This window comes from Heptranchias perlo, chromosome 2, assembly GCF_035084215.1.
Source record: "Heptranchias perlo isolate sHepPer1 chromosome 2, sHepPer1.hap1, whole genome shotgun sequence".
In the NCBI taxonomy this organism is placed as follows: Eukaryota; Metazoa; Chordata; class Chondrichthyes; order Hexanchiformes; family Hexanchidae; genus Heptranchias; species Heptranchias perlo.
This window is the reverse complement of record NC_090326.1, coordinates 137,280,701-137,296,724: the sequence shown is the minus strand read 5'-3', so window position 1 is coordinate 137,296,724 and position 16,024 is coordinate 137,280,701. Positions and strand designations below refer to the sequence as shown.

The following is a 16,024-nucleotide window of genomic DNA, read 5'->3' as shown; positions in this document are numbered from 1 at the left end:
GAAGGCTGTGGAGGCTAAGACATTGAATATATTTAAGAAGGAGATAGATAGCTTTCTAGACACAGAAGGCATCAAGGGGTATGGAGAGAGAGCGGGAATATGGTATCAAGATAGAGGATCAGCCATGATCACATTGAATGGCCGAGCAGGCTCGAAGGGCTGAATGGCCTACTCCTGCTCCTATTTTTTATGTTTCTGTGTTTCTTTGGACTTGTTCCATCTCCCTTTTTAAATGTAGGAATAATAGTCTGCCAGTCTCTGGCACTATTATGTTTTCTAATGTTTTTTTTATATATAAATATATAATAATGCCTCTGCTATCTCTTCCCTAGCTTATTTGAGTAAGTGTGGATGCAATCCATCCAGACCAGGGGTTTTATCCTGTCACGTTTGTGTAGCTTATCTCCCTCCTTTCTGTCTCAAATGTCATGGTATCCTTTTTGATCTCTTCTTCTAATGTCATATCCATCTTGTTAGTCTCTGGTAAAAACTGAGGCAAAGTAACTATTCAATATTTCTGCTTCCATTACCTGTAAATTTATCTTGTGAATCCCTTAGTGGCTCTATCCCTATCATAATTTTCCTTTTGTTATTTATGTGTCTATAGAATACTTTACTATTTCTTTTTATATTCTTTGATTTAATTTTCTAATTCCTCTTTGCCTTCCTAATTATTTTTTAAAACTTTTTTCTTCACCTCTTCATATTCCCTATTGTCTATGTACTTAGTGCATACCTTTTTCTTTAGATTCAGTTTTACCCGCACCTCTTTTTTTATTCGTTCATGGGATGTAGGCGTCGCTGGCGAGGCCGCCATTTATTGCCAATCCTTAATTGCCCTTGAGAAGGTGGTGGTGAGCCGCCGCCTTGAACCGCTGCAGTCCGTGTGGTGAAGGTTCTCCCACAGTGCAGTTAGGAAGGGAGTTCCAGGATTTTGACGATGAAGGAATGGCGATATGTTTCCAAGTCGGGATGGTGTGAGACTTGGAGGGGAACGTGCAGGTGGTGTTGTTCCTATGTACCTGCTGCTCTTGTTCTTCTAGGTGGTAGAGGTTGCGGGTTTGGGAGGTGCTGTCGAAGAAGCCTTGGCGAGTTGCCGCAGTGCATCCTGTGGATGGTACACACTGCAGCCACAGTGCGCCGGTGGTGAAGGGAGTGAATGTTTAGGGTGGTGGATGGGGTGCCATTCAAGCGGGCTGCTTTGTCCTGGATGATGTCGAGCTTTTTGAGTGTTGGACCTGCTCTTGTAGCCACAGTATTTATATGGCTGGTCCAGTTAAGTTTCTGGTCAATGGTGACCCCCAGGATGTTGATGGTGGGGGGATTCGGCGATAGTAATGCCGTTGAATGTCATGGGGAGGTGGTTAGACTCTCTCTGGTTGGAGATGGTCATTGCCTGGCATTTGTCTGGCGCGAATATTACTTGCCACTTATCAGTCCAAGCCTGGATGTTCTCCAGGTCTTGCTGCATTTGGGCACGGACTGCTTCATTATTTGAGGGGTTGCAAAAGGAACTGAACACTGTGCAATCATCAGTGAACATCCCCATTTCTGACCTTATGATGGAGGGAAGGTCATTGATGAAGCAGCTGAAGATGGTTGGGCCTAGGACACTGCCGTGAGGAACTCCTGCAGCAATTTCCTGGGGCTGAGATGATTGGTCTCCAACAATCACTACCATCGTCCTTTGTGCTAGGTATGACTCCAGCCACTGGAGAGTTTTCTCCCTGATTCCCATTGACTTCAATTTTACTAGGGCTCCTTGGTGCCACACTCGGTCAAATGCTGCCTTGATGTCAAGGGCAGTCACTCTCCCCTCACCCCTGGAATTCATCTCTTTTGTCCATGTTTGGACCAAGGCTGTAATGAGGTCTGGAGCCGAGTGGTCCTGGCGGAACCCAAACTGAGCATCGGTGAGCAGGTTATTGGTGAGTAAGTGCCGCTTGATAGCACTGTCGACGACACCTTCCATCACTTTGCTGATGATTGAGAGTAGACTGATGGGGCGGTAATTGGCCGGATTGGATTTGTCCTGCTTTTTGTGGACAGGATATACCTGGGCAATTTTCCACATTGTCGGGTAGATGCCAGTGTTGTAGCTGTACTGGAACAGCTTGGCTAGAGGCGCAGCTAGTTCTGGAGCACAAGTCTTCAGCACTACAGTCGGGATGTTGTCGGGGCCCATAGCCTTTGCTGTATCCAGTGCACTCAGCCGTTTCTTGATATCACGTGGAGTGAATCGAATTGGCTGAAGACTGGCTTCTGTGATGGTGGGGATGTCGGGAGGAGGCCAAGATGGATTGTCCACTCGGCACTTCTGGCTGAAGATAGTTGCAAACGCTTCAGCCTTGTCTATTCATCCATCGTGTCTTATTATTGGCTAGTTTTGTTTGTTAGCAGAATATATTTCTCCTGAACGCTATTGATCACTTTTTAAAATACTTACCACTGCTGTTCTATCTTTGTTTGTCAATACTTTTTTCCGATTGAACTTCCCTAGTTCCATCCTCAACACCTCATAATTGGCGTTTTTGTTCTAGGCATTGACTAGGTTATAGTAATTTCAGCTGTTTGGCTTAAATTGAGGTAAATAGTCTAAAGTTATAAATATTCCATACCAGAGTCTACCATAAGATTGTAAAGAAATTACCAGGCTGTCCTTGGACAGCTGCCAGTGGAGAGTGAAAACCCGGAGGAGTGTGAACTTTAGCCTCAATGGGAGTTCAGCATTTAAATGCAGTTGGACAGGAGTTTTTAAAAATCTATAATCAGTACTTTTTAAAATTGTGTAAGTAAAGGTTGATAGTAGTGGGAGTTCATGGTCTTGCTGTTTTTAAATTCGACAGAAGGATAGCAACACTCCACATATTGCACGCCACCCTTGTGATGTGTGTGGAGTGCAATATGTGGGCGATTGTAGATCCATGGTGTATCTAGGGACTGCACATTTGCACTGTAGGAAAAATGAGATTCTGGAGCAGAAGATCTCTCTGCTTGAGAAACAGTTAACCACACTGCAGCATCAGAGAAGGTGAAAAGTTTCTTGATTATATTCTTCGCGAAGTGGTTACCCAAGGTGCAGTGCTAGACATTTCAGAACATAGGAATAGTATAGAAAGGGAGAATCGGGTGACCATCCACAAGGGATGGCAGAAGGCAATAGGGCTCACAGGTGCAGGGAACTACTGGAAATGTTCAATAGATACATAAGTGTTGAACAAGTGTGAAGTTGACAGTGATTCAAGATGATGGTGGTCCTGAGCAACACTGTGCCACCGTGAAGCAAGGGACTATCCAGGGGAGTGATAGGCAGATAAACTATAGGAATATTAGAACGGTAGTAGTGGGTGATTCAGGCATTTTTTTTTGCAAGTGTGACCGGGAGTCCTGAGTGGTATGTTGCCTCTCTGGTTTCAGGGTGAAGGACATCACTGAACAGGTAAAAAACATCTGGGAAGGGAAGGAGAGCAGTCAAAAGTTGTAGTCTGTGTTGGAACCAATGATCTCACAGTTGGGGAGTTGGTAACGAGGGTGAATTCATTTAAAATAGTCACTAAGATGGCATAGTGACATGAGAGAGGTTAGAAATTTATTCGAGTAGCAGGTTATTGGAGCATGGAATGCTTTGCCACAGGGGGTTAAGGCAGAGACCATTGCATCTTTTGAGGGAAAGTTGGATAAATATTTGAAGCAGAGGAAGATGCAAGGCTATGGAGAGAGCACACAGGGCAGTAGTTTTGGATTGCTCTAGCAAAGAGCCAGGCAAAATGACGACCTCCTGTGATGTAAATTTCTACATTTCTCATTTCTCTGAACCTTTCTGGGTTCCCAAGATGAGGTTTGGGAAACAGCTGTCCTTATATGTCCTCTTTTTATAGTTGCATGTGAATGCATATGATTATGTCATCTAATGTAGACAAATAAAAAGTAGTGGAGTTTACTTTGCTGTTGGTGTGCCCTGGCAAAATCATGCACAGAGTAAATGGACGGACCCACCTTATCCCAAGAGCAAAGAGCTGGCTGTTTGGAGATATTTGTATCTGGAATTCAGAACACCGGCCAATGAGGATACTTTTTTTTGTATATAAAGCAATTTAGTAGTTTGATCATTATTTTTCTGTTTCTTACAGAGCCAAGACTATTAAGAATACTGTAACTGTTAATGTTGAGCTAACGGCAGAACAATGGAAGAAGAAATATGAGAGAGAGAAGGACAAGAACAAGACCTTAAGAAACACCATACAGTGGCTTGAAAATGAGCTCAATAGATGGCGCAAAGGTATCTAAACTTTCATCAGTAAAGTTGCTCCGCACCATAATTTACAGCTTCAAAAATTTCAGGCTTCAAAAATTACAGACTTCAAAATTAATTAAGCTTCCCAACCAATTGTTTTATCCTGTTCAATGCAGAGGATGATTTAACTTTGTATAGAATCTTACAGCGCAGAAGGAGGCCATTTGGCCCATCGTGCCTGTGCTGGCTCTTTGGAAGAGCTATCCAGTTAGTCCCACTCTCTTGCTCTTTCCGCATAGCTCTGCAACTTTCTCCCAAGTAGTTAGCTAATTCCCTTTTGAAAGTTACTATTGAATCTGTTTCCACTACCTTTTCAGGCAGTGCATTCCAGAACATAATAACTTGCTGCATAAAAAGATTCTCATCTCCCCTCTGGTTCTTTTCCAATTCCCTTAAATCTGTGCCCTCTGGTTACCGACCCTTCATCCAATGGAAACCTATAGTCAATAATTTTCAGGTTCATGGCTACCAGAACTGGATACCGTTCATAAGCCTCCAGTCTTCAGTTACAGCTCTTATTTATTGAGCTTGTAAGGATATTAACCAGTTTTCTCAAACTAGCTTGTGCTTATGGTGCAGGCTCACGTGGATGATCAATACAAATATAGAATGGTTTCATATATACATATATTTATTATGATATTAAGGGATTATCCATGTTATTTTAAAGTTTTGATTGGAGGAGATCTATACATGGTTTAATTAACATTTTTAATGTTAGTCTATTCTAATTCCAGAAACCGCCACGATTTATAATACAAAAATTATCCTCAAAACTAAAATTGTTGAAGGTTGCTTTGAATTAACATTTTTATTGAGTGGGGCCGTGTATTTGAGATTCTGTTCTTCAGTTAATTATTATAAAACCATTGACTATTTAGAACCACTAATATACAAAATGCAGGGTGAGGAAAGACCATCAGCGATTAAGCTTGCCCCATCCAGTAGACTCTTTAACCGTACACACTGTCCTCCTACCTCCTAGCTGAGGCAAAAATCCAGTGGCCAATTCAGAAAAAAAATTATCCCTGATTGTCTCAGTAAATCAAGCAAGCTCCAGAAGATCGTGGTTACCCATGACTCATCACACACTAATCAAATTATCACTTGTCTCCTATCACTGGTAAGGTCCTCCTCAGGAACTTATCAAGTTCCCCTTTAAAGGACTTCAGTGACCCCATAATTGCGACATGTTATGGAAATTTATTCAGAGGTCATTAACTCTGCATAAATAAATACTTCCTGGCATTTTAACAGTTTGTATGCCTCTAGTGCTAACATTCCTATCCATTTGAAATCAGCTATCTACATTTGTATTCCAAAGATATTTAAGTTTGCAAACCAATCATTTTGTTATATGAAACTTTACATATGTTAAAAGCACTTAACCAGAATTATTTGCTTTATACCTTACTTCGATGTATTCTTTCCTAAAGGTGAGTCTGTGCCCGTAGAAGAACAGTACGACAAGGAGAAAAACAAAGAAGCACTTGAGATTGTTCTCACCAATGACAAAATAGAGGACACTCCTACTGTTAAACTCACTGATGCAGAGAAACTAAAACTGGATTCAGAAATTTCTAAACTGTACAAGCAGCTTGATGATAAGGTATGCAGTGTGCCAATTGTCCACCCATACACCTTTTTTTAAACTGCACTGAGAGGCCATCTATTATTTCACTAGTTAACACTGCTTTTAAATAAATAGTAGAAATATTTGTTCTAGTGATTTCTGCAGCTGAAAACACATTGGGTTTGATGTAATAGATCATTCCCTTTGTTTCCCAACCTCCAGAAATGTTCCTAGGGACAATAAGCTTCTCTAGCACTAGTGCAGTAGTTGACCTATTGCAGTTGAATTGGTCTCCAAATACAGCTGTGCTAAAAAAATATTATAAATCTGCCATTTTAAATTAGTATACATGCATACTAATTTAAAGCTGCACACCCCACAATTTTTAAAAAATCCATCCAGTATTAAGCTGCTTAAGAAAATGAATATTCTGAGCAGTGTTAAAGATGAATAATTTTGAAATTAAACTGGGTGATGCATCTTGATGGTACTGGCTGAATGAGAGAAAGCATAAGTTTAATTTGGATATGGAGCCAGCTATATGAGAGGAAATATCACTGTTCAGCAAAACACTCAATAAAGATGATACACCATCATAATTGAACTTTCTCTTTTCAGAGAAGGTAAGATTCAGAAGTGGCATGATCCAGGTCTTTAAAATACTGAAAGGCTTGCATAATATGGATGTAATCAGGTTAACTTAGACTATGACGAATATGAAATCAACATTGACTCCGAGACTAGAGGGTACATGGTCCTCAAGATACTAAATTTGTGACATAGAATCATAGAATGGTTACAGCATGGAAGGAGGCCATTCGGCCCGTTGAGTCCATGCTGGCTCTCTGCAAGAGCAATCCAGCTAGTCCCACTCCGCGCCCTATCCCCATAGCCCTGCAAACTTTTTCCCTTCAAGTACTTATCCAATTCCCTTTTGAAAGCCATGATTGAATCTGCCTCCACCACCCCCTCGGGCAATGCATTCCAGATCACAGCCACTCGCTGTGTAAAAAAGTTTTTTCTCATGTCATCTTTGGTCCTTTTGCCAATCACCGTAAATCTATGTCCTCTGGTTCTTGATCCCTCCACCTATTGGAACAGTTTCTCAATATATGTCCAGATCCTCCATGATTTTGAATACCTCTATCAAATCTCCTCTCAACCTTCTCTGCTCTAAGGAGAATAACCCCAGCTTCGCCAGTGTATGCACGTAACTGAAGTCCCTCATCCCTGGAATTATTCTAGTAAATCTCTTCTGCACCCTCTCTAAGGCCTTCACATCTTTGCTAAAGTACAGTGTCCAGAACTGGACACAGTACTCCAGTTGTGGCCGAACCAGTGTTTTATAGAGGTTCATCATAACCTCCTTGCTTTTATACTCTCTCTATTTATAAAGCCCAGGATCCCGTATGCTTTCTTAACTGCTTTCTCAACCTGCCCTGCCACCTTCAACGATTTGTGCACGTGTACCTCCAGATCTCTCTGTTCCTGCACCCCTTTTAGAATGGTACCCTTTAGTTTATAATGCCTCTCATTCTTTTCTGCCTTGAATTTTATCTGCCACGTGTCCGCCCATTCCACCAACCTGTTTGTGTCCTCTTGAAGCCTATCACTATCTTCCTCACTGTTCAGTACACTTCCAAGCTTTGTGTCAACTGCAAATTCCCATTATAGCTGGTTGATTGTGTTGTTTAGTTCCCATATAAAGCTGAATTATTACCGACCAAGGAGATTGAAGGATAAAAGGATAGACGTGAATGACTCAAACCTCCATGGCCGTTGACCTGTTAGGGTCATAGAATTGTCACCCAGGTCAGAATAAATTGTGTTAGATTATTAAAAGTTGCACATTGTTCATTGGAAGGAATAGATTTGTTGACAGTTTATCATTTCGGGTTTTGTTATGAAACACCAATGCATGGATCTTAAAAACAATATAAGGAAACACTTTTCCATTCCATAGATGATACATGAACTATGCAATTGTTTTTGACTTGACAGAACAAAAAACAAAGTACTCCCAAGTTTATAGTGCACATGTGTAGCCTTACACAAGGAATTTTTTATGTTAATATTAGTATTGCTGATGATTTGATAACTGCAGAATGCTTGTATTCTAAATTCTGATTGCAGGATGAGGAGATTAATCAGCAGAGCCAGCTGGTGGAAAAACTTAAGCAGCAGATGTTGGACCAGGAAGAAGTAAGTTTGATCAAACTTGTTACAATTGTGTTCATGCAGTAGCATAAAAGAGGCACTGACATGCGTTGGGCCATCAATATCCCACTCAAATGGCTTTTCTTCATAAATCAACCAAGGCAGTCAGTGTCAGCAGGCTATTCAATCATGGAAAGCACCACAGCAGATCCCTATTTTGTGTATTTTTTCCAGCAGAAGTCATTGGATGGAACCAGCGACCCTGACTGTTTTCATTTTTTTCCGCTTCCTTGCCTGTGGTGTTAAGGCCATTCATGGTGGTGCTGCTGCTGATGCTACTACTATTACACTCACTAACTCAGAACAGATCAGAGATCGTACCCAAGGCCTTCCTAATTTCTATCACATTGGGTGATGCATTTACCCATTAAAGCATTGAGAGATTTTAAACTTCATAACTGATTATCTTGAGAAACAGCATAAAATGCATCATTGAAGACATTTCTTACTCTTTGGGGCTAAAATGACTGAAATAATGCAGATATAATTGTGCTATTTTTATATTCATTTTGAGTTTTCGGAACATTAAGAAATGTGCAACTTCTGTATACTAAGGCGGGCAACGTAAAAATAAATAAAAATGTACTTTCATCTATGTGATGCTGATTGTATATCTTTTTACAGCTTCTGGCATCTACCAGACGAGATCAAGATAACATGCAATCAGAGCTGAATCGCCTGCAGGCTGAGAATGATGCCTCCAAAGAGGAAGTGAAGGAGGTGTTGCAAGCCTTGGAAGAACTTGCAGTTAACTATGATCAGAAATCACAAGAAGTGGAGGACAAGACAAGGGAATTTGAGCTACTAAGTGATGAACTGGGTCAAAAGTCGGTAAGAAATTGCTCCAGATGCAAGGCTCCCAAAATTGTGCACCATGTTAAAATATCTTAGCTGGTAACTTTCATGAGAAATTTTTGTTACTGTGTATATTTTAACGGTGAAGTTTCTGTGTTAAATTGTTGTAATAAAACTTGTAGGCTAACGGAAGGGTGTTTTACTCTGTTTAAGTAGCCCCTACACAAATTAAAATGTGAGCTTTTTGAATCCATTTTACATGTTAAAGCAACTTTGGATCTCTTATTTGGGTCTAATTTATAGCTTAAATGGTTTGCTCGTTTGTTTACATTTTTAATCCACTATATTTTTAAATAATTGCTTTTGATTCTGTTATCGCAGGCTACATTGACTTCCATTGATGCAGAGCTACAAAAACTGAAGGAAATGACCAATCATCAGAAGAAACGAGTGACTGAGATGATGACGTCATTGTTAAAGGATCTAGCAGAAATTGGAATTGCAGTTGGAAACAATGATGTCAAGGTAAATGTACACTCTTGGAAAATTATCTTTTTCACGTTATGGCTGTCAATTGATCAGCTCCTGCAAAAGCAATGTGCTTGTGATCTGGAACAGAAATTTGCAATCCTCTTGTGCACTCCTGTCTCTAAAATTTGAGAAGTTATCTTGCTGTTATTTTGACATTCAGACCTAAAAGGGTTTGTTATCCTAGTTCTTCAGTCTTGACTATGACATTGAATGTTGTTGCCATTGTACTGGATAGTATTATTTGTGCCAATGTTTCCACTTGTGGGGAGTCCAAAACTAGAGGCCATAAATTTACGATAGTCACCAATAAATCCAACGGGGAATTCACAAGGAACTTCTTTATGCAGAATGGTTAAAATGTGGAACTCGCTACCACAAGGAGTAGTTGAGACAAATAGCATAGATGCATTTAAGGGAAAGCTAGATAAACACGAGGGAGAAAGGAATAGATGATTATGCTGATAAGTTTAGGAATAGAGGGGTGGGAGGCGGCTTGTGGGGAGCATGGACCAGTTGGGCCAAATGGCCTGTTTCTGTGCTGTAAATTCTATGTAATTCAATGCATGTGTAGTCCTACCATATCAACATCAGCCCTCACCTTCTCTAAACAAGTACTTGGGAGATTTTGACCGCTCATGTTTAATGTCTTTCCCTGGTAGCTTTACCAGCTGTGATAGTTCTAAAATCCTTGGATGTTGCATTCAAATGAGATTGCCCTCTGCAGCCGCTACTAGATCAACATAGGAGAAAAAAATTAGATTGAATCTGGATAATGTTCTGTTCTAGATTTGGGCAGTTTCAGATTCTTGTAACGCTGGAGTTTAGTCAGTGTTAACAAAGAGCACAATCAATTTATTTTCATAGAATCATGTAAATTTAAGGCACAGGAGGCCATTGAGCCCATCATGTCCGTGCCGGCTGAGAAATGAGCCACCCAGCCTAATCCCACTTTCCCGCATTTGGTCCTTAGCCCTCCAGGTCACAGCTTTTCAGGTGCACAGCCAGGTATTTTTTAAATGAGTTGAGGGTTTCTGCCTCTACCACCCTCTCAGACAGTGAGTTCGAGAACCCCACCACCCTCTGGGTGAAAATATTTTTCCTAATTTCTGCTCTAATCCTTCTACCAATCACTTTAAATCTATGTCCCCTGGTTATTGACCCTTCCGCTAAGGGAAATAGGTCCTTCCAATCCACTCTAGCTAGGCGCCTCATAATTTTGTACACCTCCTCTGTTCCAAGGAAAACAACCCCAGCCTATCCAATCTGTCACCATAGCTAAAATTCTCCAGTCCTGGCAACATCCTTGTAAATCTCCTCTGCACCCTCTCCAGTGCAATTACATCCTTCCTATAATGTGGTGACCAGAACTGTGCACAGTACTCAAGCTGTGGCCTAACTAGTGTTTTATACAGTTCCAGCATAACATCCCTGCTTGTATATTCTGTGCCTTGGCTAATAAAAGAAAGCATTCCATATGCCTTCTTAACCACCTTATCTACCTGTCCTGCTGCCTTCAGGGATCTGTGGACATGCACTCCAAGGTCCATCACTTCCTCTACACCTCTCAGTATCCTCCCAATTATTGTGTATTCCCTTGCCTTGTTTGCTCTCCCCAAATGCATTACCTCACACTTCTCCGGATTGAACTCCATTTGCCACTTCTCTGCCCATCTGACCAGTCCATTGATATCTTCCTGCAGTCTACAGCTTTCCTCCTCACTATCAACTACACGGCCTATCTTTGTGTCATCCGCAAATTTCTTAATCATGCCCCCTACATTTAAGTCCAAATCGTTAATGTATACCATAAAAAGCAAAGAACCTAGTACCGAGCCCTGCGGCACCCCCCTGGAAACAGCGTTCCAGTCGCAAAAACACCCTTCAACCATTACCTTGTGCTTCCTGCCACTGAGCCAATTTTGGATCCAACTTGCCACTCTTCCTGGGATCCCATGGGCTTGTACTTTTTTGACCAATCTGTCATGTGGGACCTTGTCAAAAGCCTTGCTAAAATCCATGTAGACTACATCAATTGCGCTACCCTCATCGATCCTCCTGTCACCTCCTCGAAAAATTCAATCAAGTTATTCAGACACTACCTCCCCTTAACAAATCCATGCTGACTGTCCTTGATTAGTCCGTGCCTTTCTAAGTGACAGTTCATCCTGTCCCTCAGAATTGATTCCAATAATTTGCCCACCACTGAGGTTAGGCTGACTGGTCTGTAATTACTTGGTCTATCCTTCGCTCCCTTTTTAAACAACGGTACAACGTTAGCAGTCCTCCAATCCTCCAGCACTTTGCCTGTATCCAGTGAAGTTAGAAAAATGATTGTTAAAGCCTCTGATATTTCCTTCCTGGCTTCTTTTAACAGCCTGGGATACATTTCATCCGGCCCTGGTGATTTATCCACTTTCAAAGATGCTAATCCCCTTAATACTTCCTCTCTCACTGTTTATCCCATCCAATATTTCACACTCCTCCTTTTTAACTTCAATCCCTGCATCATCCCTCTCCTTTGTGAAGACAGACGCAAAGTATTCATTAAGAACCATACCCACACCTTCCGCCTCCACACGTAGTTTACCTTTTTGGTCTCTAATAGGCCCTACTCTTTCCTTAGTTATCCTCTTGCTCTTAATGTATTTATAAAACATCTTTGGATTTTCTTTAATTTTACCTGCTAATATTTTTTCATGCTCTCTCTTTGCTTTCCTAATTTCCTTTTTAACTTCACCCCTGCACTTTGTATACTCCTCTAAGCTTTCTGTAGTATTGAGTTCCCAGTGTCTTTTTCTGCCTTATCTTACCTGAATGCTTCTTGACATCCAGGGGGCTCTAGATTTGGCAGCCCCTCCCTTTTTCTTTGTGGGAACATGTTTACCCTGAACCCCTTGAATCACCCCTTTGAATGTCTGACACTGATTTACCTTCAAGTAGCTGTTTCCAGTTTACTTCTGCTAAATCACTTCACAGTTTAGTAAAATTGTCCTTTCCCCAATTGAAAACTTTAACTCCTGTGTCAGCTTTGAATGTGCATTACAATCTTCAACCCCAACAGTTACAGCTTAATACAGTAGTTCACTTTAAGATCAAGAGTGTTAGGTAACCCACATACAATCCTTTTCCATAACTATGCTAAAACTAACTATTATAATCACTACCACCAAAATGCGCTCTCACTGCTACTTCTTCCGCCTGCCCCTCTTCATTTCCAAGAACTAAATCCAGAACTGCCCCCCCCGCCCCCCCCCCCCCCCCTTCTTGTTGGGCATGCTATATACTGGCTAAAAAAATATTCTCCTGTATGCAATTTAAGAATTTTGCACTCTCTATCCCATTCACACTGTTGTATTCCAATTAATATTAGGGTAATTGATATCCCCTACTATTACTGCCCTATTGTTTTTGCACTTCTCATAAATTTGCCTAAATATTTGCTCTTCTCTTTTGCTTGGAAGTGTCGAATGTTTTTTCTTGGGACACATGGACCTGGTTGTCTAGACTGTATGTGGGTTACCTAACACTCTTGATCTTAAATTGAACTACTGTATTGAGCTGTAACTGTTGGGATTGAAGATTGTAATGCACGTTCAAAGCTGACACAGGTTCCTCCTATTAAGATCCCTCGTCTTTGCAGGAGAATTTTGCCGCAATTTGTTGATGAAAATGCTTCAAAAGTAAGTTATCCAAAAAATGATAGATATTTGGTTTATTATTGTGAGCAAACAGTTTTATTCTCAATACTTTCTATTATCAAAGATGTCTTCCAGTACGTTCAGAATTTTCATATTTGACTAGAAAAAGTTTGTGAAGCTGAAGATTGGATGGTGTTTATGAATCTTGAAGATAGACACTTTAGAATTGCATAATTGGCTTCTGGAAGAAGAAGAACAGTCCACTGGGTTTTTAAAAAATGTAATTCACCTGCAAATTTTAGATTTCATCAGCCTTCCCAAATGTCATCCAGTTCCCTTCATCTGGAGGTGACTAGATGGTTTACTCTTTCAAAGTAATGATTCCTTTTTCCCTCAAGTGTTTATCTAGGTTTCCCTTAAATGCATCTATGCTACTCCTTGTGGTAGCAAGTTCCACATTTTAACCATTCTGCGTAAAGAAGTTCCTTGTGAATTCCTCATTGAGTTTATTGGTGACTATCTTATATTTACAGCCTCTAGTTTTGGACTCCCCCACAAGTGTTTCTCTTGTTTTCTGCAAAGAATGGAGCAGAGCCATCCGAATATTTGCCTTAAGTGAACCACTAAATTGTTTACAATGGAGCTGTGCAGGCTGCATATTATAAACGAGCCATCGTGATCTACAAATAAATCTTGGTGTGTTTATAAGGTAACAGGAAAATATACACTCTCCAGATTCATCCACAGGGTGTTGCAGCATTGTAATTTAGTAAGACACTATCATCACACTACAGTCATCAGTTACTAAACTTTTGGGGTTTTGGGTGAATTGCTACTGAAGCACCGGGAACATTAGTACTTAAATTTTGGGCGCTAACAGCCAATGAAGAGCTGCTGGCTGCCCGTTCGGTGTGTTATTTGCTGGAATTGAGGGGGAGGGGGAATGGTTACTTGGCAGGGGGACATCAGGCAGGTGTGCCAGGGTTTTTTATTTAAATGCTAATCTCCCATTCAGCACCCGTTCCAAATGTGTGCTGTGTAGCTGGGGCGCTACTGAGATGCTCCATCCTCTGACTTCAATTATTAATGAGCACAGCTTGTGTGCAGGCTCCCAGTCCCATTTGTCCTAACTACACGCAGCAGGGCAAGTCGGACACCTGAGACCAACTTCAGACCTCCGTGTATAATAATATAGGGCAAGGGTACTGTTAGATTAGTGGTCCCTAAGGGTCATTTTACTAGAGACTTGGGGATCTAAATTGGGCCATGTAACGCCCGTTGTTTCGGCACTACACATCTAAGATGGCATCTTGGATGCGCACGCACGTGTCCAGCGTGACGTGCGCCGGACGCCATCTTGGTATAGGAGTTAGTGCATGTGCAAATACCGAACGTTGGAAGCATGTAAAGTAGGGAGAAAATGCGTGCAATCATTGTGCAACGCGGATTTAAAGTGATAAGACACCAATTTCGACCTTAACGCTCAACTCAACGCACAGTCTTAACCCCGACCATCTGAACATGCCTTACAGTGCCTGAAGGACACCCCACCATCCCCCACCACCAGTGCTATTTAAAGGGTCCATGCAGGTGTTGCAGGTTAGTTGCTAGATTATTGCTTCTGGCTGCTGGTGGAATAGTAAGTGCTTTTTGAAGCTCCCTATTCTTACTGAGAGTTCCTAGACTACATTTGAGAGTGCTTTGACAGGTACTACCTTACGGGTCGGAAAGTTACATCCGTATTTGAACAACATTCCTGCCAACCATGGGCGGTCTACTAGGGCTCCTGCTGGGCATTGAGCACGACTGAGAGCATGCAGAGAGGCCACGCGTAGCAGGTCAAGCTGCGAGGAGACGGAGGATGAGGAGGCGCAGGGCATTGAGCAGGAGGCCGTACCCGATGAGGGCCTTCCAAGAGCAATTCTCTTACCTCGACATGACCAAGGAGGATTGGGTCCAACGCCCGAGGTTCACCAAGGAAGCCGTGACCGAGATCTGACAACTGGTGCGGCAACAATTGCAGCCTCAGAGCAAGGCAAGGACAGCATTGTATGTGGCTGTGAAGGTCACCGTGGCACTGAATTTTTACGGCTCAGGAGCATTTCAGGGCTCTACTGGCGACATGTGCAACATCTCGCAGTATGCAGTGCACTGCTGCATAAGGGAGGTCATAGACACGCTGTACCAGATGAGGAACAGGTTCATCACCTTCCCCCTCCACAGAGACAAGCAGAACGAGCAAGCACGGGCGTTTGCTCATATTGCTGGCCTTCCCCAAGGTGCAGGATGCCATTGACTGCACGCATATTGCCCTGCTTGCCCCGCACATCAACTCCGCCATCTTTGTTGACTGAAAGGGCTTCCACTCCCTCAACGTGCAGCTGGTGTGCAACCACACGCATCGAATCATGGAGGTCGATTCCAGCTTCCCTGGGAGCAGTCACGACACCTTCATCATGTGGCAGTCCAACGTGCCAGCAATCTTTCACCCAACTCGGCAAGTCAAAGGCTGGCTACTGGGTGACCAGGGCTATCCCCTCACGCCGTGGCTCATGACACTGGTCAGGAACCCACGCACACTTGCACAGCAGGCCTATAATGAGAGCCATGCTACCACACACAACATCGTGGAGCACACCATGGTGGTCCTCATACAACGCTTCCGCTGCCTGGACCGGTCTGGAGGAGCCCTGCAGTACTCCCCTGAGCGGGTGGGCAGATTTGTGGTGGTATGCTGCACAACCTCGCCATCATGAGGGACCAGCCTTTGCCACCAATGATTGGAGAAGAGCCTGAGGAGGAGGAGGAGGGGGTGGAGCGGAGCCAGAAGAGGAAGTGGAGGAAGATGCAAGTGCGCAACAGGAAGCACACGCCTTGTCTGCAAGGGCTCTGTGTGCTCGCCTGATCCGTGCCTGCTATCAATAATTTGAACTACATCCCCCAGCTCACCAACAGTCCTACACTCCCCACCTTTAC

At 42.4% G+C, this 16,024-nt stretch overlaps 1 protein-coding gene across 2 annotated transcripts in view; it reads left to right on the top strand.

Moving 5' to 3' along the window:
* The window catches only part of LOC137344482 (kinesin-1 heavy chain), a 123,380-nt gene that overhangs the window by 79,715 nt on the left and 27,641 nt on the right, over positions 1-16,024 (top strand). For both annotated transcript variants that reach the window (XM_068007481.1, XM_068007477.1), the window contains exons 11-15: positions 4,131-4,279; positions 5,731-5,903; positions 8,001-8,069; positions 8,709-8,915; positions 9,261-9,404. In XM_068007481.1, coding sequence (XP_067863582.1) covers positions 4,131-4,279; positions 5,731-5,903; positions 8,001-8,069; positions 8,709-8,915; positions 9,261-9,404 — 742 coding nt within the window. The remainder of the gene's footprint in view (positions 1-4,130; positions 4,280-5,730; positions 5,904-8,000; positions 8,070-8,708; positions 8,916-9,260; positions 9,405-16,024) is intronic.